This window comes from Barbus barbus (genome assembly GCF_936440315.1).
Source record: "Barbus barbus genome assembly, chromosome: 25".
Classification (NCBI taxonomy): domain Eukaryota; kingdom Metazoa; phylum Chordata; class Actinopteri; order Cypriniformes; family Cyprinidae; genus Barbus; species Barbus barbus.
The window spans coordinates 17,869,290-17,896,264 of record NC_136753.1 but is presented as its reverse complement, the minus strand read 5'-3'; the positions used below and the strand labels follow the sequence as shown (position 1 = coordinate 17,896,264).

The 26,975-nt window shown below is 36.7% G+C and overlaps 2 protein-coding genes across 4 annotated transcripts in view; one reads left to right on the top strand and one right to left on the bottom strand.

The window, feature by feature from the left end:
• Positions 1 to 7,777: 7,777 nt before the first annotated feature.
• Positions 7,778 to 15,625, bottom strand: LOC306845427 (ubiquitin carboxyl-terminal hydrolase CYLD-like). 3 transcript variants are annotated; one of them, XM_079378213.1, is made up of 15 exons: positions 15,360 to 15,621; positions 14,522 to 15,180; positions 13,970 to 14,254; positions 13,271 to 13,352; positions 12,908 to 13,083; positions 12,625 to 12,778; positions 12,291 to 12,432; positions 11,921 to 12,025; positions 10,531 to 10,622; positions 10,230 to 10,296; positions 9,758 to 9,899; positions 9,454 to 9,562; positions 9,211 to 9,329; positions 8,751 to 8,976; positions 7,778 to 8,680 (listed from the first exon to the last, which is right to left on the bottom strand). In XM_079378213.1, the coding sequence occupies exons 2-15, from the start codon at positions 14,954 to 14,956 to the stop codon at positions 8,496 to 8,498; spliced, it is 2,319 nt and encodes a 772-aa protein (XP_079234339.1). In that variant the 5' UTR covers positions 14,957 to 15,180; positions 15,360 to 15,621; the 3' UTR covers positions 7,778 to 8,495. The 3 variants fall into 3 exon arrangements, with proteins under 3 accessions (XP_079234339.1, XP_079234340.1, XP_079234341.1); XM_079378214.1 differs by having other exon boundaries at positions 9,758 to 9,896; XM_079378215.1 differs by having other exon boundaries at positions 14,522 to 15,625.
• Positions 15,626 to 15,673: 48 nt separating this feature from the next.
• LOC306844929 (uncharacterized protein) overlaps positions 15,674 to 26,975 on the top strand; it is a 72,773-nt gene continuing 61,471 nt past the window's right edge. The window contains exons 1-3 of the mRNA XM_079377376.1: positions 15,674 to 15,739; positions 16,791 to 18,225; positions 18,984 to 19,180. Coding sequence (XP_079233502.1) covers positions 15,694 to 15,739; positions 16,791 to 18,225; positions 18,984 to 19,180 — 1,678 coding nt within the window. The 5' untranslated portion in view covers positions 15,674 to 15,693. The remainder of the gene's footprint in view (positions 15,740 to 16,790; positions 18,226 to 18,983; positions 19,181 to 26,975) is intronic.

The window sequence follows — 26,975 nt, the reverse complement described above, 5'->3', positions numbered from 1 at the left end:
TTCAATCATCCTGCTACTTGTCTGCTTGATCCAAATTCCATCTCATCTCCTTCAAGCCATTGTTTCTTCATTTGTACCTGCACTCACATCGTTAACACATCTCTTCACACTGGCGTTTTTTCCGTCAGCATTTAAACGGGCTCATATAGCCCCACTACTTAAGAAACCCACCCTTAACCCATCTCTTTTAGAGAACTACAGACCAGTTTCCCTTCTTCCTTTCACTGCAAAAACACTTGGAAGGAGTTGTGTTCAACCAAGACTCTGCTTTTCTCACACAAAAAACTCCTGGAAAGTAACGAGTCTGGCTTTAAAAGTGGGCATTCAACCGAGACTGCCTTGCTCTTGGTTGTTGAAGCCTTAAGACTGGCAAGAGCTGCTTCCAAATCTTCAATAATTGCTGGATTTGTTCACTGCTTTTGACACGGTTAACCACCAGATCCTCCTGTCAACACTACTGACGAAGGGCATCTCAGGAACCACACTCCAGTGGTTTGAGTCTTACCTCTCAGATAGGTCCTTCGAGGTATCTTGGAGGGGTGAGGTGTCCAAGTCCCAACATCTAGCCACTAGGATGCCTCAAGGCTCAGTTATTGGACCACTTCTCTTCTTTGTCTCTCTTCTTTTTTAAATGGCATTACTAGTTTCTGTCATTCAGATACATGGCTTTTTATATCACTGCTATGCTGATGACACTCAACTCTACCTCCTAGTTTGATGATGGGGGTTGTGAAGAAAGAATGGATGTAACACCGTGTTTCGAATCGCGCTCGCGGAAAGCGCTCGAGAAACAGTATCTCTTCTGTGGCTCGGTATGCTTTCAACTCGTTTTTTTAGTCTTGAGCAAGAGACTGTACACAGTCACATTACATGATTAGACTTATTTTTACGTAGCGAGGTGACATCATAATGCACACCGCATTAAAAGAAATGATCATGTTTTCATAACCGCTGGCCAAACTTAAAAACGAAACTAAAATTAAATTCTTTGAGAGCAAGGCGGCCCTCTGGTGTTTCGGGGGCCCTACGAAGCTTGCGTATTCTGCATATAGGGAGGATCGGCTCTGACTCCTTGTTTAATCTCTTGTTCTGTCCAGGCTGAACTATTGCAATGCTCTCTTGGCAGGTCTTCAAAAGAGTGCATATCACACCTCTGTTCATCAATTTGCACTGGCTACCAATAGCTGCTCGCATTAAATTCAAGGCATTGATGTTTGCCTGCAAAACAACCACTGACTCTACGCACCTTTACCTGAATTCACTGCCTCAGATTTATGTGCCCTCCAGAAGCTTGCATTTTGCAAGTGAATTTATAGTGCCATCCCAAAGAGCCACAACATACCTGACCTGCCCAACTCAATCCAAGCAGTCCTTAGCAATCTTCAAGAAATGGCTAAAAACACATCCTTCCATCTACACTTGCCCCTCTAACACTTGCACTCTCTATTCTGTTTCTATTCTAACTATTTGTTTTCTTTTTATAAAAAAAAACAAAACAACCTAACACTCATTTTCTCTATTATTTTTCTATCCTATCTAATTGTTTTCATTTTATTTATTGCAAAAAATTACCCTCTAACACTAGCGTTCTGTGTATCAAAGAGTTAGAGAGCATTTTTGTCATTTTTGTTTTGATGTCAAACAAATCTTGCTGTATTTTTTTATTAAACCATGAATGGCTACATGTAGATGGGTGCACACTACCAGAGCTGTGTAAGATCACTGTCATGCTAATTTTGTATAACATTCTAAAAGCTCTATATTCCAAAGATATAAGCTCAGGTAAGGTATTGCAAATATTACATACAAAAATAATAGAACATGTATGTTGACATGAAAAAAAGGAAATGTACTTTTGTACTTATGTACTTTTAAAAGTAAGTACTTCTGTACTTTTACTTAAATAAAACTCTGTCTTTACAACTTTCAATTGTATGGAGTAATATTTGACCAGCAGTATCTCAAGTAATGAAGTTGTGTACTTTGTCCACCTCTGTATATAATGCAGTACACCAAAGGGAAATATCCAGAAAAGGACACTAAAAGCAATATCTTTGCTAACTTCTAAATTTCTATAGATAAATTATTAATTTATTTTTAAATTGCAAACAAATTATTGAAGCAAATTGTACAAGAAAATACTATTGCTGTTTCTTCAGAGTTATTTGTTAAAATTGATTGTTAAAATAATGTAGATCAATTGATCGACGGACAGATGGTTAAAAATCTATTGTAAATCTCTCCAAAATACTATCACAAACCCTCTTGGTTACATGTTGGTAATTAATTATAGAGAGAAATAATGGGCCTGTGAAAGAACTTATAGAGAAAATCTAAGGTCAGATCAAAAGAAGAAACAAAGATCTGCCTTCAAACATGTTAGAAAAAGTGCAGTTTCCAACTTTAATGTCTTTGTACCCTATATTGCATTCAGCAAATGAAAAAATATAATAGGAATTAAATATATGAAAATTGATCCGTAATAATTAGATATACAGTAGTTTTACCTGGTGATTTGAATAATTATTAGTTAATATTAAACTTAATATTGATTGCACCAGAAAAAAGAGAAAAAAGTATATATATATACAGTATATATAAATAGTATGTATATAATATATACAGTTCCAAAAGTTAAATTACATACAAAATGGGGACATTTTAACACAAAAACGATAGTATGTTTTAAGAAATGTTTAATAGCAAGTACAAAAGGATTGAGATTTTATTTATTTATTTATTTATTTATTCCTTGTTTAACCAAATGGTGGATAATTTAAAATCTAATTAGAACTGTAATTACTGTAATTACTGTATGTACATTGGTTTGCAGCACTCTTGTATAAATTATATGTGGAACACAGAAGAGATTCGGTAGACCAGGACACAGTAAAGATGTTGCTTCCCATACAAGATGACAAACATCTCAGAGATGATAATTTAATTTATTAACATTGCAGATAGGCATCTACCTCAACAACAACAATTGTTTAAGTACGTCTTACAGCGGGGCTTCGGAACACAAATCTAATGATGCCTTTACTTAAAGAGAAGAAAGCAGATTTTATTAGTATTCTTCGAATTTTGAATTTAAGCTTTTTGAGAGCCAAATGAACCTAAAATAGAAAGCATCCAAAATGTGACATGCTGTGAAGGAGGCTTCATTAACACTTTGAAACCCCCTAAATTGAGAACAATGTACATTTTGACTCTAAAATCCATACTAACCCACAGAAACATCTCCTCTATTGATGTCCTTGACCGGTTCACTGTCAATTTGAACTAATTTGTCTGGAAAATATGTTGAATGTGCCACCTATAAGACCCAGACCTTCTCAAATCTCTCACTTTGTTAACAGTTCAAACATGCACTAATATGCTATTACCATAAAATCAGCACTTTTCCGTTAGAAAGTGTCAGCATTTATTGGGATGTGTGCAACAAACCGATGCATGTGCTCCTTTTATCAGTCTCTTGACTTTCATCTTCCTTCATCTGTGGAGTTATTCTTTATGCACATTAATGGAGGATGTGTTTGATGTCCGTTAGGTATCTCAGCTTATGATCAGCAAAATGAGTGACCTTTGCTGTGCTCAGGGAGATTGTGATGTACAATATACTGTAAGACTTTATGCAGACTTTTACTGGAAACAAAATCTGGCCAAAATGTATGGTGTAAATATAATTTGTTTAAACCTTCAAACCTGTCAAAATATTTTACGTTAGGACAACAATCTTAAAATACATTGTGGGTAAGTGCATATATATATATTAGTCTGTAAAGTAGCTTGTATAGCTATAGTCTTTGACAAAAAGTCATAAATATCTGTGCAGTTTATATGCTAGCTGTAATTACATACTATTTAACATCAAGTTGATATTTATATCCTACATGTAATTTTAACTTCTTATTTTTCAGCAGCTGTACCTGTGAGGCTGAGAAGCATGCATTCACTGGCTCTTTGAAAGAGCTTAATTTAACAGAAGTGTGTAATGGATCCACTGGACTTTCACTTATGAGGTGAACCACACAGCGGTGACATTAGAAGGGCCACTACCTCCTATTACAGTTCACTAATTTGATTCCTGTAACACAGATCCACATACATGCACTCCTGACATTCACACTCACACATTTCAGATAGAGAACACTAAAAGCAGTGTCACTGCTTCCACAAAGCAGTACAAAAAGCAAGGACCCCAAAAACATGCATTCAACACTAGTAAAGTAAGATATGTACAGTATGAAGCCATTTACTAGATAAAATGTAATCATATGTTTTGTTTAATTATTAGATGCATGCATGAAAGAACACAAGGACATCAATGACGCCTCATGCCTGAAGTGCAGATGGTGTCATGGTAACACAAGGTAATTGTCCATAAATGATACGTTCTTGCATGGAGTTGCAGTGAAGTTTGTTTACACAAGTTGGGTGCATACAATAGCAAAATAAATAACCATGGAGAAAGCAAACTTCTAAATCTTTGATTATCTGTATAGAAACCATCAAATGTCAAGCTTTGCTAGAAATAATTATACAAATACATGTGTAGGTGTGCTTTTATAAATTGTTCTGCTGTCAACCTACTGCATAAAAATTCCCATCAAACATATTTTCTTGGACTTAAGGGTCTATTTGATTCATAATGGAGCAGTCTTTTTAATATATAATGCTTTAAGCAACACATGATGTTGATAATGACTGTGCATCTGCTGTGTAGACTACCCAATAGTAATAAATAACTTTGCTATGGACAATTGTAACAATGTCCTCACTACCAAAGGAAGAAAATGAACAGTCTTACAGCTCTGGAACAACATGAGGGTGAGTATACATTAATTAATGACAGAATTTTCATTTTTAAGTGCAAATATTTTGAGAAAAAAAAAAAAGGATCTGAGAATAGGCAGTGCTTTTTAGCAAATGCAAATTAATATTTGCAATGTAACCACAAAAATAACATTTTCCATGACCTAAAATAGACAAATGCAAGAGAGAAGGCAGATAAAAAAAAAAAACACGTATAAATAAATCTCACAACACTTTGAAAACATATTTATTATTACATCGATTACACAGCCAATGTGCAGTCCTTAACTGAACCTATTGCATCTAATTAGAGTTTTAATTCTCTCATATAAATCACATCTAGCAAAACATTCATATTGCTGGAAAAACTAAAGATTCTTAATGTCTTTCTTTCATTCTGTTATGGACTCCCTAAGAACAGAATATTTCCTCTACTGCGACTGGTCGGGACAAAAAGACAGAATCTAAGGACTTGACCAAGAATGACAATCGAAACAAGTAATCATGCACAACACACCTGCTCATACCTCCTCCTACACACGCAATTATTGCAAAGCTGTTGACATAGCACAAAGGCAAGATCCTGTTTCTGTGTCTAGCCCTCTCAATTACACCAACACAGCAGCCATGGTCTGAAGCAATATCAGTCTTTGCACATAGCAGGTGTGCAGTGAAGAAAGTGTTATCCTTATTAATGATTGCTTTCTCCATATAACCTGTTACGCAACCTCTGAAAATACCTCCTTGATTCTGAATTTATTATTCCACAGAACAGAGACCATAACAGTATCTTGTTGAATAATAAGGTAGTTGTGTTCAACATGTTGAAGGTTTAATGGGGATTTCATCCTACGTTTTGTTCTGAAACCTTAAAGTAGGTTATTAACAGAATGACAGATTTCGTATAGTCAGATGTTTGAATTGTGGCACAAAGTAGTTCTCATTGGGGGTGGGCGTCATCAGAAGCTGAGCCTTAGTGTTTTCATGTTCCAGCTCAGCTTTTTTAAATGTTTTATGTTAAAGTAAAAAAGGAATAGTTTGCCCCAAAAATTACATCCAAGATGTAGATAATTGTGTTTCTTAATTGAAACTGATTTGGAGAAATGTAGACTACATTACTTGCTCACAAATGGATCCTCTGCAGTGAATGGGTGCCGTCAGAATGAGATTCCAAACAGCTGATAAAGCACAACTCCAATATTGCTTTCGCCAATGAAGAAAAGTAATCTGAATCAGGAGAGAAATGGATAGATCAAGCACTGTTTACAAGCAAAAAACATTCCAAAACAGTTCTAAAATAAAAAAAAATTCTTACAAACATGCGTCTTTTCACCTCACAAGACGTTAAATTGTGTGGATTACTTGTGGATTATTGTAATGCTTTAATCAACTCTCATTCTGATGGCACCCATACACTGATGATTCATTTGTGAGTAGGTGAAGTACTGTTCCAGTGAAGTAACAAACTTATCTCGGATGGCCTGATTGAACTGATCACTGCAGGACTTCTTCAACTTTGAGTCATAATCCCCTCTGGGTCACCTTGGGCCCTCAAACCATGGATCTCTTATCTAAACAGAATTAGCCCTAGTAAATCTACCTTGTTGTCTAATATGGGTTGTGTGGTAAAATCAAAAATGCCCATATCAGATTTTACTCATAGTGCTGACCATTGTGCATTAAAAAGACAGATTGTGTAAAAGTACTTCTGATTAAATTAAGGCAAAGTATGTCACAACACATGAATTTAATGTAATGAACTGATGACAAAAATAAGAGAATTTTCATATCCTGGCACTATTCTTAACAGGTAATCCTATTTATCTGATTGATCAGATTTGTCAGGTGAAATCAGTTGACATTGACTCCTCCCACACAGTGCTGAGCTCTGTCTGCATAATGAGATCATCACACAGGCAACACTTTATTGATTTAGAGTCAGGCATTAATATATTTCCTGTGCCTGTAAAGCAGTGCTTGTCTGTGTTTTTGACAGCGCTTTGTGAATTCAACATGTGTTGGTTGTGTATTCACACATTCTCTTTGTTCTAAATCAAGTCAAGAGGACTCACAATGACAGCATGGATATGAAAGAAAAAAGGGAAGAGTTTTCATCGAAATAGACAATAAGAAAGAGAAAGGAAGTGCGTATAAGGGCATGATGGTTTTTTTTGGAGGACAAAAAGTTTAAGAATACTTAAAAACATGACATTTAATTCAGTGTGTTACTTGCACTTAATAATTTATGAAATATACTAAAAATATTCAAGTGAAAATTGTTTCTCTGCCAATTTTCCAATACAATACAATTTATTTATTATTATTTGTTTCGCACATTCACAACCAATTTTGTTTCTGTATCCAGATTTTTTCAAATTTATCATATCAAACAATTTTTGAATTTTAATTGTGACACTGTTAGATTACATTTGCTGTCATCTTCTCACTTCAGGTAATCGTTTAAAAACAATAATCTAATAACACAGCTAAATGTAATCTTTAGCAATTCAGCAAATGAAAATTTCCATACTGTACATTATAACATAGTGATTGCTAAATTCACTTTTTATCTAATGTGATTTAAAGCAGCAGAAAGTATCAAGTCAGGAAGTCATTTGGGACTAAAATAAATATTATAACAGTGTACATGTTTACATTTTACACCCTCTTAAGGCATCTAAAGTACCTAAATCTAAGTGTATTAGCTGTATCACAGCACAGATTATCCCCTTTTTCTTATCCAGTCTTAAGGAAAGATTTCAGTAGAAGTGTTGTTGTGAGCCCTTTCCAACTCTTGCAGTCTAAATAACTACTGTTCCATCAATTAAAGTTTACGATGATGTAACAAAAATCATAAACATGCAAAGTCTCATCCAGGTTTATCCCTGTTTGGTTAACGGCGGAATGTAATGAGCCGAGATCTAGGTCACACACACAGACACAGAGAGAGAAAAAGGACATAGAGGATGCAATTCCTGTCAAGACATTTATTTTTTTTGGTTGATCTTTTTCACTGGAAGGAAATCAAATACGCCAAAACAAATTCAAGAATCAAAATATTTTGACGGATAACTTGTGACAGTGATTATTACATACAGTATTGCTCACAACGTTATTCAGTAGCCAGAAAGCTTCATAGAGAACCTCAAGAACCAATACAATTGAAAATTACAACTGGAATTCTTTAAGGCATCAACTTCATACGTTATAGAAATAAAATCTTTTTCTTGTCAGTATTAAATGTAAGCAAACATGTCTTGACTCCCTTTTCTATTAACGTTAATTAGGCAGCAAGCTACAGTAGGTCAGCAATACACATTTGAAAAGAAACCCATTTTGGTAAGATTAGAGAATGATTATATATATTATTTCTTATACACATACTTTGAAAATTTGTGTACTTTTATTCAAGTCTAAATCACTTAAAGAATATCAGCTGCATCATCTTTTTCCAGCATGTTTTAATTAAAGAGTGTGTACCACCCACCCAGGTAATGCAGTATGGGAATTCCATACAGAAAGAAAAATAATTCCCCCAAAAAGTGTAAATATTTGACTGATAAATGCTCAAATATGGAGCAGAAGCATATAGTTTCAAAATTTCCCTTAAAAAGAACATATCTATTCGTAGATAATCAGATTGCACATTCTCATTTATTGACATGTACGTATTGATTTAATCATCTATACAGAGACATGGTCTTGCTCTGATAAAGGTACATGTAACCGTCACAGAAGAGTCGCTTCGCCACACCTTCCATCTCTCGAGGCACTTGATTAGCCAGCTGAGCCAGTGGCATATGTAGGTACTGGCCAACCTCAGGACATGCACGTACTTCTGGGATATTAAAGCCATCACTTTCACCTACAAACAGGAAAGTGTATGATCTACATGATCAAACCCAGCGCTTCAAACCAAGCACACATTCACTTACCAACACGGTCAGCCATGCTATCAAAGAAGATCCAGTCAGTATCTTGAGGTCCATATTTGACGAAAGAAACATAGTGGCTGGTCTCTATACACAGCACAGCAAACAGCTCGAGTTTCTCCCGTGGAGGAGTGCAGCGATCAGACCCTGAACTCTGTGAGTAAGGGAAGCCCTGAGGAAGAAGCAGGGTGCTGGGTTTGTGGCATCGACGCTGCTGGTGAGAGTGCACCTACACAAACAAGTCAGTTCCAAGGTTGTTTAACATATAATGTTGCTTATAAATAAGTGAATGATTTATGATATATACAGTACATGATTTACTCTATATAATCCATTTTAATAATTAGTCTAATAATTTAATAAGCAAGCCTATGAAAATAACCATAAGAAAGGACTGAATTTATGCATTATACATTTAAACAGAATATTCTGATAAATGCAGAATGCATATTTAACACCCTACCTGAGAGGAACATTTCACACAGAAATATTTGAATCCTGTTTGACTAAACACTGTGTCTCTGAAGCACTCATCACACTCGTGATTTGCAAGCTGACCACACAACACGCACTGCTGAGGACCTAATGAGCAAGTAAACATATAACACACCTCAGGCGACTTAATAGAACACATAGAAAGAGGGAAGCACATTACTATGAAAACCCCAAGACATTAATATTTGTATAGATGTTTAGGACAAGTTACCATCTGCGAGAAGACCTGTGATGTCCAGTTCTGTAGAAGGAATGATTTTTGGAAACATTTTGAAACTCTTCCCTGAGCGAGGCATAGTAAGAATCAGACAGGCAGGCACCTGGAGGCATAGAGGAAAAAATACTCAGAGTAACAGCTAGATAATACAATGACTCAATATTGTGGATCCATTTCATGATATTAAGAAAAACACATACAGAATTTATATTCAGTTGGTTCACACCAGAAATATTTTTAGTAGAGAGAAACAGTACCATCTGCAGGTCAATTATGGGATGTCCAACCAAAATAATACCTCTGCTAGTTTGAGACTGTTGCTGTAAAATGAATGTTCCAGTAGCTGCTGAACCGTCGGCAGGACTAAATGGTGGTTATAATCCATAAAGATTTGGTAGTAGTAACAGTTTTGCAATTTTTGCATGCTTCCTGATTGGCTGCTAAAGGCAGATAAAGTGATAAACATATTAATGCATAAACTCCAAAAACTATAACAGAATAATTTATGATGTTCAGTTTGGTTAGTTTCTTGAATGTCAATCTTCCACCTTTGCAAAGAGATCATAATGCTAAAATATTCGGATAGCGTTTCCAACGTGTAGTTTATGTGTGTGTGTATGTGTTAAATAGTATAGTAATTATGATCAATTATTTGGTACTTCCTCAAATTACTAGGAATAAACAATGAAATCAAGTAGGAACTTGAATAGCTAAATGCCTTATGATTCCTGTCCCTACTGACAAATAAAAACAATGAAAAGTTTCCCTACCAGAGTATGAGTGGCGGATCCAGAAAGAGAATCTCCTGCATGATGAGAGAGAGGAACTCCTCGGGATCTGCATACATCAGGAAAAACACTATGCTTAGTGCAATTCTATAAAACAGCCAAGAGATCTTTTTATAGATAATGAGATATAAATAATTTGTGGAAACAGCTGTGCAATATTTTGGATCTGTTTTAATGACTTGCAGAGAAATGTAAAGTTGGACATTTTCCTTCAATATTCTGTTAGAAACTTGACATCATTAACAAAGCTGAAAATGGCTATGACATCAAAAAGATAACGTACCCTTCTCATCTGTCGTGTAAGTGGGGCAGTGTTCCCGTTTCTGTAATTGTTTCCGAAAATTCATCACACTGCGCTCTGATACAAAACCTTGTCTGTAAATTAGGAGAGAAAATTAGGTTATTCAAGCTCTCCTAATAATAATAATAATAATAAATAAATAAATAAATAAATAAATATATATATTATATAGACAAAATTGCTCTGTTGGCTGTGGAGTCAAGACATTTACAAATATGATTAAAAGATGAATATGAGACAAAACAACAGAATGTCACATTTTATTATTAGCCGTTTCAACACATAAGTGTTTTATCAGCTAAGAAGTTCAGCACTTTTAGAGTTCCATCCCTCTATCTGATGAGAGCATAGGTATTGGAACAGTTGCCTCACAGGTCTTTCTAAGTGATCAGCTGTGTCCTGTTGCATTAATTGTTCAGATATTAAAAGCAGGTAATGTGTCGTATCAGTTATATCCATTATTTCTGCATTCTGAATCTTGCATTCGATGATGACACACACAAACCAGGATGAAGACGAGGGAGCTGACTTTGAGAGAAAAGCAAGCAATTTGGATGCTAATAGAAAAGAGGAAGTCAATTAGAGCTATAGCAAAAACAAAGGGCATGGAGAAATCAAGAGTTTGGAAACCACCAGCAACCAACAACGACCTGATTGGCTGAGAAAACAACAGTAGTTGATGACAGACAAATCATAAAAGCTGTGAAAATGAACCCTAAAAGACGTGTCTGTAAAATCACCAACAACTTCCAGTAAGCTGGGGTGATGCTCTGACAATCTACTGTCCTCAGGAGACTTTGACACAGAATTACAGATGCTACACAGCAAGATGCAAACCTCTGACCAGCACCAAAAATAGAAAGGCAAGATTAGAGTTTGCAAAAAAGCACAAAGGTGAGCCAGAAGAGTTTTGGACTGATGCAACAAATATGAACCTTTATCTAAGTGATGGGAAAGCAAAAATGTGGAGACAAAAAGGGAACTGCAATGATCCCAAGCATACAGCCTCATCTGTAAAGCATGGTGGAGGTGGTGTCATGGCTTGAAATGCCACCAGATTCATTGGGAAGTGCTTCATATTGCATCAGGACAATGACCTAAAACACCCTGCCAGTTCAGTGAAGGAATTTATAAGGGCAAAGAAATGGAAAGTCTTAGATTGCCCAAGTCAATCCCCAGATTTAAATCTGATTGAATAATATTGGCTAATAATAAAATGTGACATTCTGTAGTTTTGTCTCATATTCATAAATGTCTTGACTCCACAGCCAACAGAGCAATTTTAATTTCTGTTTAGCATCACTTTCAAATTTAAATTTTACAAGGTAAAAATTCTAATCAATACAAAGCCAAATGCAGGCCACAAACTCACTTGCGGAGAGGGTTGACAATGTTCTTTAGCAGAATGCTTTGAATGGTTTCATGTTCTGTAGTCTTAAAAAGCAGAGAATCCAGAACTGATGAACAGGAAAACACACTGGACAAAAAGAAAAAAACAACAACAAAAAAACAGAAATAAGATCAAGCCATATTACTGAACTGTTAATAAATTAAACCAGACATATTTAAATTGTGTTCATTTATTTGTTGACTCTACTTCTACATTCTACAATTATATTTAATGTATGTTAAAGAAACAAATCTTTAACATACATTAAATATAGTTTAATATACATTATAATACAATATAATACAACATACATTAAAACTCCATGTAAATCATGTCTAAGATGAGTTATAACCTGAACAGGGCAGAGTCCATATAACAGGAGTTGCAGTGACCCTGAATGCCTTTCATCTTTCCAATCAGTCGGTTTGACACATCTTCTGTTCTAATAGGCGGTACATTCTCCTGTTCCTCAGATACAATTGCCTCATCATTATCTGTCTCAGAGAAGAAGAATGAGGCACACAAGGAACGTTGCGCAAGTTCCACTACAGTATGTGGCATCATAATATTTGTTGGTGTAATCTACCTGTCCATGGTAAAGTTTCACTTTCTGCTAATAAACACCTGACACACTCACTTTAAGTACAGTACACTGTAATTTCACAAAAATTTAACAATAATCTTACCAGAGTGTCCATTGGACAGCTGCTTCTTTATACCAGAAAACCGATCATCAGGCCGACAAGATGACAGTTTCACAAATAAACCACAATGAGGAGGACAGTTAAAGTACCGTTTTCCTTTATATGTTCCATCATTCACGCCGGCATTGCCGTCCTCCTAAGAAAAAATACATATATTACAGTCTTAGTTTAAAAAATGGTGAAACTGGCTTGTAGTTTTATTTCATTTCAGAGCTACAGGAGTTTCTGAAAGATGACCAGTTGAACTGGTATAGAGAGAATCTACCAGTTCTAGTCCAGCAGTCTTCTCAGGGAAATCAGGTAAATATCCAATCCAGCGGACAATTCCATAAAGTAGTGTTTTTCCCTGAAACTGCACGAGGGAGCCAACAGTAATTTCGTCAGAATCAGTAACACCCCCCATCCCTGGGCCCTGAGAAGTGTTCATTTTTTCAGTTTCATCTGGTCATAAGAAAAACAGAACAAAAAAACAAAAAGTATATTATAAAAATAACTTCATTACAGTGAAAGGACAGAAATTATTGTTTGCATGAGTATCTATGGCCAAATACTCATACTAAGGTTGTACTGTGTGTTGTTCTATTCTATAAGTGCACATAAAACCTGCCGTGACACAGGCATATGTTACCTTTATTTAACAGCTCCTCTTTAATTACATAATCCAGTGGGAGCATTATCTCTCCTCCTTGCTTACCCTCGTCATCCTTATCCTGAGAAGAGGTGCAAATTCAAAGTGTAAGTTTTTGCAAACAATATCGTTATTGTGTCAGTGTAAACTACAAAATGTAAACATGAATTTGTGAAAACAGTGACGTTGCAAACGTATTACAAGTTTGCATAGTGTTTCTTTACAAAGTGACACTACCAACTACTGGGCTGGCATAGATAATACAGCATTTTAAGTCGTTTTCATCGTTTTGACAATGTTGTCATCTGTATTCTAAAAATGCAAAGGAAAAACTTTTCTTTAGCAAAAACTTTGGCAAATCGTTATCGTGTAAATGTACCCTAAGAGATAGAACATTATTCTGGGACTAGTATTTATATGAACATTCAGATAAATCTTTCTTTTTTTGGATTTGTTTCTATCATCCTACCAACCCAGTTTTGCTTTTATCTTTAGAGCTAAGGAAAGTGTTCAAAGAGAATGTTACAAAAAAAATTGTTTTTGTATTTCTTTCTGTGGAACACAACGTGAAATCCTTAAAAATGTCCCCTTTTTTGCTCAACTAAGGAAAGAAAGTTATACAGACTTAGAACCACAGTGAGTAAATTCTTTTTTGGGTGAAATATTCATTCTTAGTCACTCTAAGAAGTAAGTACTCACAGTAGATATAAGAACCATTTTGCCATCTGGGCTGTCTTTTATATCCATAACCATGCCATGGTGAACATTTGTATCACCAAAAAAGGTTACTCTGTCTCCAGCTTTGAGAGGCTCAGTAGACGTCATGGACAGAGAAGACTGAGTTGGTAGCGGTGGTGCTGAAGGTTTATGATCCACTGGTTTGATTCTTGCAAAAGAGGCAAAAATGCCTGAGTTTTTAGGACATGTGAAGTATGTTTTGTGCTGGTAGGAACCATCATTTTGTCCTTTTCCTTTATCTTCCCCCTAAGAATAAAAGAGGATATAAAGCTGATAATACACTGGGCAACATTGTTTGAGCAATGTTTCTTGGGTACTTTTCCACTGAGAATGAGTTATAGGCCCTGTGTCTCACCTGGTTGCCCATTGGCGCTAACATTAACCAAAGTTGCCCAGTAACATTGCTCAAAAAGTTATCCCCATGTATCATCAGCCTAAGACTTACACAACCACTCTGTTCTCTCTTCAACAATACTACAGACACAATCTCACTCATGCAAACAGGTTACTCACCTGTAGTTCCACCCCAAAGAAGACTCCTCTTATAGGATCAGAACTATAAGATGCGAGACTGCCAATGTATCGAATAACACCTTTGAGCCATTCTCCTCTATATTCAACTTGAACCCAACTGCCTTTAGACAGATTTGAAGCCTTCTCTAAAGCCTCAGGATCTTTCAGTGCCAACAGTCGCGATTCATTGGATTCAAGAGCCAGCAGTAATTCTGCTGATCTGCGCGACAATGACTTTAGGAGAACTTTATCAAGGTCTTCGTCACAGATTTTTCCCATACGTACTACAGGTACAATGTCTGTCTCGTTTCTCTTTTCCCTAGCATAAAAAAGTTGTTTGTCTATGAAACATATTTCACCAGCATTTATGTACCCATGTGGTGTAGGCGGTTTTGCAGTTATGATGAAATACAATTTGTTGTCAGCTGAAGCCATATCTTGAAAATGCCACTTGGAAAACTGAAGTACGTCAGGCTTTCAGGTTGATACCAGTGTTTCCAGTGTGGGCATGGGCCTATAGCATTGGAGTTATGTTACTTGCTCACTTCCTCTGAGTAATACATATTCCTCTTCTTCGTCATTTAAACACCTCCCAGTTAAAAACGAAAACAATTTAAAACAACTACGCTGGTAGATAGGAAGAGCTGCGTAGACAGCCTCTGTAAAACAGTCAACAGTTAGTGATAGTAACTTTGTTAGTTATTACTGTATTGATATATTGATCTGGAATACTATGGCTAATAAAACAAGTTAACGTCCATTCTCAAGCGACTTCATAAAATGAATAATTCCCAATTAAATTGAGCAAACATTCGATCTAATTATGCTCATTACTTACCGATATCAGTAGTACTTTCGATTTATGTAAGTTAACCCAAAACGAAACTGTTAGAATGCAAAACTGTCAGCCTTCTTCCAAATAACGTAACGTACATCAACTAAGGTTGTTAGAATAAAGATAATGTGATCATATGTTGCTCTAAATGAAACTACGCTCCAGACGGTCGGTAAAGTTTCGAACAGCCAGGCGTAGTTCAGCTAAGATCTTTGGTTCTGCTAAAAAACAAAACTTTAGAATCATCTGTTGAGAGGCGTGTTGTGATTGGATGTTGCCTGTAAACGTAATCACAGGCGTCGTCGCGGTTTGATGACATCTGTGTTTTGGTGTAAAGATGGCGGAACGTGAAGCGCTAAAAAGAGAAATAGAGGAATTGCAAAGTAAGTGTGACAGCTTTATTTATATGGTCATCTTCTAGTGTAATTCAACAGTGGTTTTAAGCCTTTTTCAAAACTCTACGTTCGTTATTAGCCACATTTACCTTGTGAATGACGTATTCAGTAACACCGTGGCTGACCTAACCGTTATTAATTTAAGCTGAGATATGCACTAATTTGTTTTTTAATTTCTGATTTACAATAGTTTGTTCGATTTCATTTTTCCTCGTTGTTGGTACTGGTTCTTTGCTGGTTGCTGTAGAGCAGGTTCAGGAATAAACAAGTCTCTGGGCTAAAATGACAACCAACCAAAGTGAAAGAAATGCCCCACATTTTATGTATGTTCATTTTGAAGGCCTCTGTTCGTTTATCTGTTATTTAAATTCGGTATGTTTGATAATATTCTATTCTAGATTCTTTCTTGGTAGCTGTTGAATAGCTAATATAAACTGATTGTGATTAAAAATTCTAATCCATTCAGGGTTAAACAAAAATGATTTCCAAAATCTCCAACCTTTGAAACAAATTAGATCAAAATCTCGTGACAATCATTAGGTAAAGACCTGTAAGGAGATAGGGACCAGAAAATGTAATACAATGTAACATATTCTAGAACAGCGTATATTGTTTTAAGATATGCATATAATTTACGATGTTTATGATTACAGATACCTTGCATTTGATTTTATAGTTAACAGCTATATTCTGATAATTCAGATTTATATTTGTTTCACTCTTTCTAAAAGATTTTTTAAATAATTAAAAAAATTCAATTTATTTAATTTTCTGACTTAATTTTAGAGAGATTCTGTCAGGTGTTTAACATTAATTAGACTGTGTCTTTTCAAGGGGCATCTCAGCTTATTATTATAATTTTTTTTTTTTTTTATAATATATTTTTCTGTCTTCTGGAATCGAGTGTAGTGAAAACAGATGTCCACACTTCTGTTACAGACCTTGCATTCACTGAAGTCAATTTCACTCATATTTAAATAATCAGGTCAGTTCAGATTAGTCTCACCTTAACCTTACACGCTTCTTCTTTACTTTGCAGACCTCATTAATGACTATAAAAGTACTCATGGTGACGTTCCCTCAAGTTCTACGGAGTGGGGTCGTGCCAGACATGGCTCCGGCTGGGGCCAGAGTCGGGGGCATGCCTCACACTACACACAGTCATATTCATCACTGCCACAACCGTATGTGCCTCATTCTTCTGGCAGCTGGAGGAAAACATACTCACTTAACAACAAGACCAACAAAACAGTTGGGAGCCATGTGTCTCATCCAGCTGTGGACCACCTGAGCCAGCCTCACATCACTACATCTGGAGCCGCTTCTGCTACTGGGAATAGTGCTGGACGTTTTGGAAACAACAGTGTTTTATTGAAAAAGTTGGAAGCTGAACAAACCACGGATAAATCTCCAACATCTTCACTTAATTTCCAAAATGAGACTTCAAAGGAGAGGAAAAGTGAAGCAAGTGAAAAAAGGACTGTGCTTATACCTTCAACAAGAAAAAAGGCTCATGGCTGCACATCTGCCAATGCACTAACTGACTCTGCTTCAACATCTGACCCTGAAATGAAGATAAAACCCACTTTGAAATCATCCTTGGCTGTGAACAATCCCTCTATCCCTTCACCTGTCAAAGCTTCAACTCCAGTTCGAGTCAAACCACACCTTTCCACTGCTGCCTTATCCAGTAGGACTGTTGTAATGCCAACAGGCAGTAGAGATTGTATTATGGCTTCATCTGCCTCTAACCTTCAGTCTCAGGCTTCCTTGAGTCCCACAAAGCTTCAGCTTAAGCTAGACTCAACTCAGACACATGTAGCCAAACCATGTCATAAAAAATCTCGGTTTACTTGGGTGAAAAACCAAGAGATGGTAAACATAAAAAGCACACCTAAGACAGTGACCTATGGATCCTCAACTGGCACAGCCACTGTCAAACGAGTCTCCAGCTCTAATAAGAAGGTGTCTCGCAAGCCTAATCTTTTGCTCGGAGCTCCTAAGACCTCAAAGTACACCTGGGTGTCTTCCTCTTGCTCTTCATCAACAGCTGGGAAAACAAACACTTTAAAGAAAACACCACGCAAGCCCCTTTCACCCAAATCTCTTACAGCCCCTGTAAGAACATCTCAAGGTGGACTGGAGGTACCAATGAAAGAAAAGAGATGTGCCACAACCTTAACAACTTTATTTAAAAAGTCTAAAGCTAAAGGTGCCTCCACATCCCATGCTGACCATGCCAGCCGCTATCGCTGGAAAGCGGCTGGACAAAGCACAACAGCAGATGCCTCTAGCTCAATTTTTATGACTACCCATAAAGGCACAGTCTATCAATGGACGGCTAACAAGAAGGGGCAAAAGGGATCTGTTCTGTCCTCAGACCCCACCTACATGAACCCTACTTCCACCCCACTGTCAGCTGGTGCTTTCAAGCTCAGGAGTCGAACCAAGATCATCAGAAGATCTGCTAGCAGGTGAGAGTTCTGCTATGTTAAGATTGTGATGTATATATGCAAGGGGATGTGAGAAGTCAGAATTAATTTTAGGGATGCACTGATATTAAAATTCTGGCCGGCCCAATCATGCTATGGCCAAAATCTGATAAATTGATATTAAATTTTGTATACTATTTTGTATAAAATAAATGAAAACAAAACACTAAAAAAGTCAAATCAGTTAGACATCACTGTAATTAACAGTGTTATTTATCATTATTTAATTAGTATATTTTTACTCTTGCGGGAGTAGTTATCTATCCTGTTAAAAAGGACTGATAACAAATAACAGTACTTGCCTGACATGTCGAAATGCATGATGTTTTGTTAGTGGAATTATTAAACACAAGCAAGCAAAATTTGTATTTGTGACAACTATCAAATAATGTCACAATGTTGACATAGACGATTCCAAAATTGACAAAACAAAAGATCTAAAACATAGAAATGTCCTGGAACATGTTTTATCACAAACTTTAGAAACCCAATGTATTATAGGACTTCTTTAAACTGTAGAATGATTGCTAGTTGCAAGTGTCACAGCTGGTGGGAATATTGTTCTTAAACTCTCCTCTAGATGGCAGCACATAGTTCCTTAAAGTTCCTTTGCACTTCCATCAAAGCAAGCAAACATTTACTTTTTATCGACTTCTGTAACATGCTAAAATTTCTAAAAACATTTTTTTACAGAAATTCTTACAGCATTTCATGTATGTTTTATGTATGCCTATATACAGTCCCTCCTTAGAGAGAAGATGCAGCCCCATTGTGCAGACTGTAAGGAGCCAGTATTCGTTGCAGAGACGGACACACACACAGGTGAAGACTCCAACCAATGCCAGGCAAGCACAGTCAAAAGTGCTGGTTTCATTCGGCAGACACAAGCTCCGCCGTCTCTCTCTCACCTCCACCTCACTCGGGACCTCAAGATCAGGTCAGTTACTATGACTGCACATTCACAAAATGCTTTGCAACTCTCAAAACACAATGCAACTCTACCTCTGCCTTTTTAAATGAACTGATTGTTTTTACCCCCTCTGTGACTAACTGGTCTAATTAGTAATCAACACAAAACGGTCTCTGGAAAATTAATTATCGCTGCTTTGTTTGTATTCCTCAGAGAGAGGTTGAGGTGGGCTTTATGCTGTCATGAAAATAAAGTCTTACTGTAGATGAAATCATCTTCATCAATCAATCTTCCCGTCAGTCTCAGAGACTTGGCTATATTTTTTTACATGTTCTGATATGTAATTTTAAATAGTTTAATCTACCATTTTGAGGCCCACGTTTTTGACTTGATATTAATATTGATAAGTGTGCACATACCAATAATTTGTTTACCTTTTATTATTCTTACATCTTAATCACTTTAAGACTGGAATACACAACAGAGATTTTGTCCAGATATTTGATTTTGTGCAATCAGAGTTGACAGATTTCACAAAAAATTGCATAGTGTATGATGGGCACAGACTTCTTATGGAAGCCCGTTTCCATATAGTTTTATATATATGTATGTATGTATGTATGTGTGTGTGTGTGTGTGTGTGTGTGTGTGTGTGTGTGTGTGTGTATGTATGTATGTATAAATATGTTAGACTTTTTTAATTTTAGAAAACAAGCTGTTCTCATTTTCATGCATATTCTATCAACAAAGCACACATTTCGGTGTGGTCTTGTTGTGTTTGAAACGACGTGAAAGTCTGGTTGTGTGTGATCCTCAGTCATAGTGTACGATGCCCTGTTTTTCCTCCGTAACCATTTAGCTACTAAGTTATAATGCTTTTTTTGGAATGACATTTTATTAGTTCAACAATTGGTATGTTGTTAAACAACAGTACAACCCATTGAACACCCTGTACTTCTATCTCTCAAGCCTCATTTTTATTCCCCTCAAAAATGAAACATTGCAATACCCTGACTCATGGATGTTATAATCTGATCCGAAATGGTACTGTGCTTTGAGAGCCATTTGATTATCAGCCATAACTAGGCCTGCATGGAATATTGTGAGAATATTATGTGATAATATTGCTGCAAAATTCACAGCTTCTCTGCTTCTGATGACTTAGGCCTTTTAATAGACTCTTAGTACTGTTTAACACATTTTACCTTATTTACTTCCTACAAAGGTACTTCCTAGTCTGACATTTCCTAATTATGAAAGATTATGAATTAAATCTGTTGGCTGTGACTGTACACCCCCAATAGGGGGCAGCATGTTCCCAGCAGCCTGATTTAAGAAGTAGGTTTGGGTGTGATGACCTGTATCCACTGGGGATAGGAGGAGTTAATTAATTGCCCAATCGGGCTGTGATGGTGTACATGTGCCGATAGTGGGTAATTTGCAGCTGTGACACGCCGAATACGGCTACACTATCAAACCCTGCCAGCACTCTCGCTCAGTAGATAAAAAGGAGCTAATGCGTAATTATCCCTTTGCAAATTGGATTGTTTTAACGAACTGGAGAATATAAGCCCAACCTGATGGAAAGCAATCACTGTTTTTACAGCCAGCTCCACCCCCTCCAGCCCATCCCCAATCTCACAGTAATCGCTTGCGCTCTGTTTCTGCGCACATTAGAGTAGCAGTATTACCATAAAACTGCCTTCCTTTTGCATACCTGTAAATTGCCTGTGTCTCTTCCTACCAAGGTCTTGTAATAGGAAGTTTTGTCTTGTTCCAGCCAGGTGATGCTTCTTTGGGTTGGATGTGAAGAGAGTGGGGGCGAGTGGGAAAGACAGGGCGGGTGATGGAGGGGTTAGCCAGAGGGACTCTGTGCAGGAGATAAGAGTGGCTAATAAAGAGCAAATTGAATTACTAATGAGGAGAAAGAGGGCAGCTGCATTAAAAACCGCCACTAACTGCCTCTACTCACTGCCATGGCCACCGCCGCGTGACATCTCTTAATTCCTTCTCTGATGAGTGCCCACCACATGTCTCTCTCTCTCTCCCTCCCTCTCTATCTGTTTACCGAGGCTGGTTGGTTATCTGTTGGGGGATTTAAAGGGGCATAAACCTAAGTGAGCAGTTAGGAGCATAATGAATTGCGGGCAGGGTAGAAGCGCCTCGATAATCCCATAAAATAGATAAATGACAGAACACAATAGTGAGGAGATGAGAGGGAGAGAGAAAAGGACAAGAGAGGAAATTAAGCCGCCTGAAGCATCTCAATGGAATTTTGGCTTAGGACGCTTGAGTTCATAGACAAATAAAGGCAACTTAGGGTGGACTGATTTGTCTTCACTCTGCACAGAACAGCTTCATATATTTGTGGATGCATTTACACCCGTATGAGGTCTTCCCATGGTTTGCATGGGTCTTTTTTTTCAGCTTTTCACAATCATGACCAGTAGTGGCACAATCTTCACTTTCTTTTCTTTTTTTAAAATTAAAAAAAATAAATAAATTGCAGGATACAGTCTGAGGAGTTCATCAGTAATATCAAGTCAAGTCACCTTTATTTATATAGCGCTTTTAACAATACAGATTGTGTCAAAGCACTTAACAGTATCAAATTGGAGGATAGTGTCAGTAATGTATAATGATAAGATTAAACACTCAATTTTCAGTTAAAGGCATTTCATTATTGAATTCAGAGATGTCATTGTCTAGCTCAGTTTATTTTAAATAGTATCTGTCAAATCAAATTGACGATAATCGCTAGAAATTAAGTGTCCCCAACTGAGCAAACCAGAGGTGACAGCGGCAAGGAACCAAAACTCCCTCTGTGACAGAATGGAGAATAAAAACCTTGGGAGAAACCAGGCTCAGTCGGGGGGCCAGTTCTCCTCTGGCCAGACGAAACCCGCAGTTCAATTCCAACCCCAGCCATGTCAGATTGTGCAAACGGCTTATCTGATTCCCGTGGTCTTGTCCCGATGGGGCATTTTAATTTATAATTTAATGTATTTGTTATATTTGTGTTTTATTCAATATTTGAAGTTTTTCACCAGCAACCAACAACTACCTGATAGGCTGAGAAAACAACAGTAGTTGATGACAGACAAATCATGGTTTTGTACACTTCCAAATTCACTCTGCTACTGTCATCATACATTAAGTCATCAGTAAAGTTGAGAGGGCCTGTTCCAGAGGCAGCCATGCATGCCCATGCCATGACACCACCTCCACCATGCTTTACAGATGAGGCTGTATGCTTGGGATCATTGCAGTTCCCTTTTTTTCTACACATTTTTGCTTTCCCATCACTTAGAAAGTTCATCTTTGTCTCATCGTTCCATAAACACAGTTCCAAAACTCTTCTGGCTAACCTTTGTGCTTTTTTCCAAACTCTAATATTGCTTTTCTATTTTTTGGTGCTGGTCAGAGGTTTGCATCTTACTGTGTAGCCTCTGTTATTCTATGTCTCCTGAGGACAGTAGATTGTCAGAGCATCACCCCAGCTTTCTGGAAGTTGTTGGTGATTTTAAGACACGTCTTTTAGGATTAATTTCCACAGCTTTTATGATTTGTGTCATCAACTACTGTTGTTTTCTCAGGTAGTTGCTGGTGTCACTGGTGGTTTCCAAACTCTTGATTTCTCCATGCCTTTTATTTTTGCTATAGCGCTAACTGACTTCCTCTTTTCTTTTAGCATCCAAATTGCTTACTTTTCTCTCAAAGTCAGCTCCCTCATCTTCATCCTGGTTGTGTGTCATCATCGAATGCAAAATTCAGAATGCAGAAGTAATGGATATAACTGATACGACACATTCCCTGCTTTTAATATCTGAAGAATTAATGCAACAGGACACAGCTGATCACTTAGAAAGACCTGTGAGGCAACTGTTCCAATACTTGTACTCACATCAGATAGAGGGATGAAACTCTAAAAGTGCTGATCTTCTTAGCTGGTAAAACACTTATGTGTTGAATCCCCCAATAATAAAATATGATATTCTGTAGTTTTGTCTCATATTCATCTTTTAATCAGATGTGTAAATGTCTTGACTCCACAGCCAACAGAGCAATTTTGTCTTTGTGTATATATATATATATATATATAAATAATACATATAGTGGTGTGAAAAAGTGTTGGCAAAGTTATCGCAAATACTTGATTGAAGTTGTTGCTGCTAAGGGTGGCCCAACCAGTTATTAGGTTAAGGTGGCAAGCACTCTTTCACACAGGGCCATGTGGGTTTGGATTTTGTTTTCCCTGTTTGAATTTCCCTGTTTAATGTTTGATCTGAAACATTAAAGTGTGACAAACATGCAAAAAAAAAAAAAAAAAAATCAGGAAAGGGGGGCCAACACTTTTACACACACACACACACACACACACACACACACACACACATATATATATATATATATATATATACTTTTATTTATTTATTTTTTTAAATATAATTTTTTTTTTTCAACCAGGTATGATATATGGCAAACACTGACAAGCATTTTGCCAACTGGTCCAATTGTTATGGCTTTTTTTTTGAGTTGCCTTAAATTTAGTTGATACAAAATTCTGCTCCAAATAACTGTATCTCTGTTCTTATTGGCTGTTATTGTCATGTCACACAAGAGCTTTGCATTCAATGTGGACAGACTGAAAAACTCCAGAATCCTGGTTTTGGTGTTTGTTTATTTATTTATTTATTTACTTTTACTTTTATCGCAATTCAAAATTTGCTCAATTACTTTTTTTCTGGTGAACATTATAGTATAGAGGAATAAGTAGAATCTTTATGTTGGTTATTTAACAGCCTGTGGCTTCAGATCTCCCCCTCATGCATGTTTGTGTAGGCAGCCTCTCTCCCATGTGTTTAAGTGATTAACTTAAGGGAGAGTTGCTGTGGCTTTATTTGGTATGATGTATGCACACCTCCACCCTACCCCCCTCTCATTTCACACGCACAAATACACACTGTTCAGGTCAAAGTTTTAACTTCTCCTCTGCAAACGATTGGTATTTTAATGTGTAAATCAGAGGGGAGCATGTATCCTTTTCAGCTCACGCGCATGCACATGCTGACCTGCTCATGCAATGATATGGAAGCTTTACGATTAAGCTGGAGTCGGAGATTAAGCTCTTCTCGTAAATACATACTCGCATAGTCATGTTACCGCAATTCCACAAACACGCCCATATACACACCTTAGCCCTGACTACATCCATAGGGGTCCTATTACTGTACAATATTTGCACCTTTTTATTTGCCCATAAATCACTTGTCCGGTCTTTCACAGCTCTGATCTTGCTGTCATTTTCCATTCGATCTGATGGTGCTGTCCCTCACCAGCTCACGTTAAGTTTACACACATGCAGATGGTGGCCACACACTCAAGTGTCAACAGCAGCTAAATATAGTCTTGCAACGTTAATCTTTTAGGTTAAATTTTTTTTTTTGTATTTTTGTATGAAAGAGCTTTTATGATCTGATCATTTACGTCATTAAGTCAGTAAAATTGGAGGAAGTGTGCAAATTTTAATCTATTCATAGATGCAGCCTAATTCACAGGGCCCCTACATAATGTTCATTGCTCCCTATACAACAAGCAAGTGATATCTATAGAAGACAGGTCATTTGACAGAATTTATTCAGTGGTATCAGTTAAGTTTAGCATGTATTATATTCCTTGTGAAGTGCAGTGTAAGGAAGGTAATGTTTTATGAAGGATTTGTATGCGTTCTTCCTGTATCGTCTTTTTTTTTTTTTTTTATTGTCATGCATTACATTCTGTCACTTTATATAGGAACAAAGTATCTCTTCCATAGATTAACACAATGCCTCTACCCTCAGGGCACAACCACACACTTGGGCAATGTAAATAAACATACACACATCCTGGCAACCGGGAGTTAAATTGGGATTTTGGAATTGGGGGAACCCTGACATCTGGCATGATATGACACCCCCCCCCCCCCCAAAAAAAAAGGATAGGCCTACACGTATGAAACACAGACTTTTGAATGGGAATTTTTTTTAAATATGTTTTTGAAAAGATTTATTTTATGCTCTACAACATAGCATTTATTTGATTTAAAAATACAGTAAAAGAGTAATATGAAATATTCTAACAGTTTAGAATAACTGTTTTCTATTTGAATATATTTTAAAATATAATTTATTTCTGTGTTGGCAAAGCTGAATTTTCAGCAGCTATTACTCCAGTCATCAGTGTCACGTGATCTTTCAGAAATCATTTCTGTTTTTTTTTTTTGATGGAAAAAAAGTAAAAGAACAGTATTTATTTCAAATATAAATCGTTCATTACATTGTTAATGCCTTTTACTGTCACTTTTTCAGTTTCAGCAAACACCCTTTTATTTTGGATGCAATTAATCGTTTGACTAAAATATCCTGGCAACCGGGAGTTAAATTGGGATTTTGGAATTGGGGGAACCCTAACATCTGGCATGATATGACACTGTGTTTGTTTACATAATATATGTGTGTGTACAGTGTATACATTTATATATAAATAATAAATGTATACACTGTATACACACACACACACACACACACACACATATATATATATATATATATATATATATATATATATATATATATATAAACATTCCCTTCATATCATTGATACTAAAATTAATATAGCAAAACTCTTGCTCAATTCATATCCAATTAAAATTTGATTGTATGAAATGCAAGTGCATGTATTACGTGCCCAAAACTTCATTGATTCTAGCGTGTCTCACATGCACGTTTGCGCTTACTGTATTACATCTGAATGTGCGTTGATCAGATGTAAATAAAAGGTCAAATCAAATCTGAATTTATGAATGATGCACTCACCTGTCGATCTCTTAATTCTTTGAAAAGATCAGGATGAGCAAGCGACAAATGCTTAAAAAGATTTGATGTGTTCCTGTGGCAACATGATTTAGGCCTATAGCAACGCTTGCATACAGGTGCAGTAAGGCCAGTTCCTTCACCTTTGTCATCTGTTTTTTATCCAAAGTAATGCCATATTTCACTTCTACTGTTCTCTTTATTTATTAATTTTGGCTGCGCTGAGTTTCATCTGTTTGATCCATCGCGTTGTTCTGTTGTCACATTTACCAGTTGCGCAGCAATTTGGGAAGCACTGCCACCTACAGGTGCATTTTGCAAAAGCAGCGTATGAAATACCGAATTGAGCAAAATTATGATATCGTACCGTTTGAAATATAATATATACCGGTATTTTTCCAGTATCGGTATACCGCGCATCCCTAATATATATATACTTTTAGAGTTCATCCCACTCATTGATGTGAGCATAAGTATTGGGACAGTTGAACATAAGGCAGATATAAAAGATTAAAAGCTAATGTTTAGTTACAGATCCCTTGCACACAATCACAGCAGTGAGTCTGTGACCCATAGACATCACCAGACTCTTGGTCTCATCCTTTGAGATACTTTTCCCAGCCTTTAATGCAGCCAATTCCAATTGTTGCTTGTTTTGGGGAGTTTCTACCTTTACTCTCCTCTCCAGCTGGTGAAATTCATGTTCAATCGGATTTAAATCTGGAGATTGACTTGGGCAATCTAAGACTTTCCATTTCTTTGCCCATCACTTAGTTAAAGGTCCCATGGCATGAAAATTTCACTTTATGAGGTTTTTTAACATTAATATGAGTTCCCTTAGCCTGACTATGGTCCCCCAGTGGCTAGAAATGGCGATAGGTGTAAACCGAGCCCTGGGTATCCTGCTTCGCCTTTGAGAAAATGAAAGCTCAAATGGCCCGATCTGGAATCTTCCCCTTATGTCGTCATAC

What these genes read in the sequence shown, in the direction of transcription:
- LOC306845427 (XM_079378215.1), bottom strand. Translation starts at nt 14,956, where the DNA reads ATGGCTTCAGCTGACAACAAATTGTATTTCATCATAACTGCAAAACCG. An exon ending in AGACTGCTGGACTAGAACTG is followed by an intron (nt 12,779 to 12,907) that starts GTAGATTCTCTC and finishes ATTTTTTCTTAG; the next exon opens with GAGGACGGCAATGCCGGCGT. An exon ending in ACAGTCTCAAACTAGCAGAG is followed by an intron (nt 9,563 to 9,757) that starts GTATTATTTTGG and finishes CTATGCCTCCAG; the next exon opens with GTGCCTGCCTGTCTGATTCT.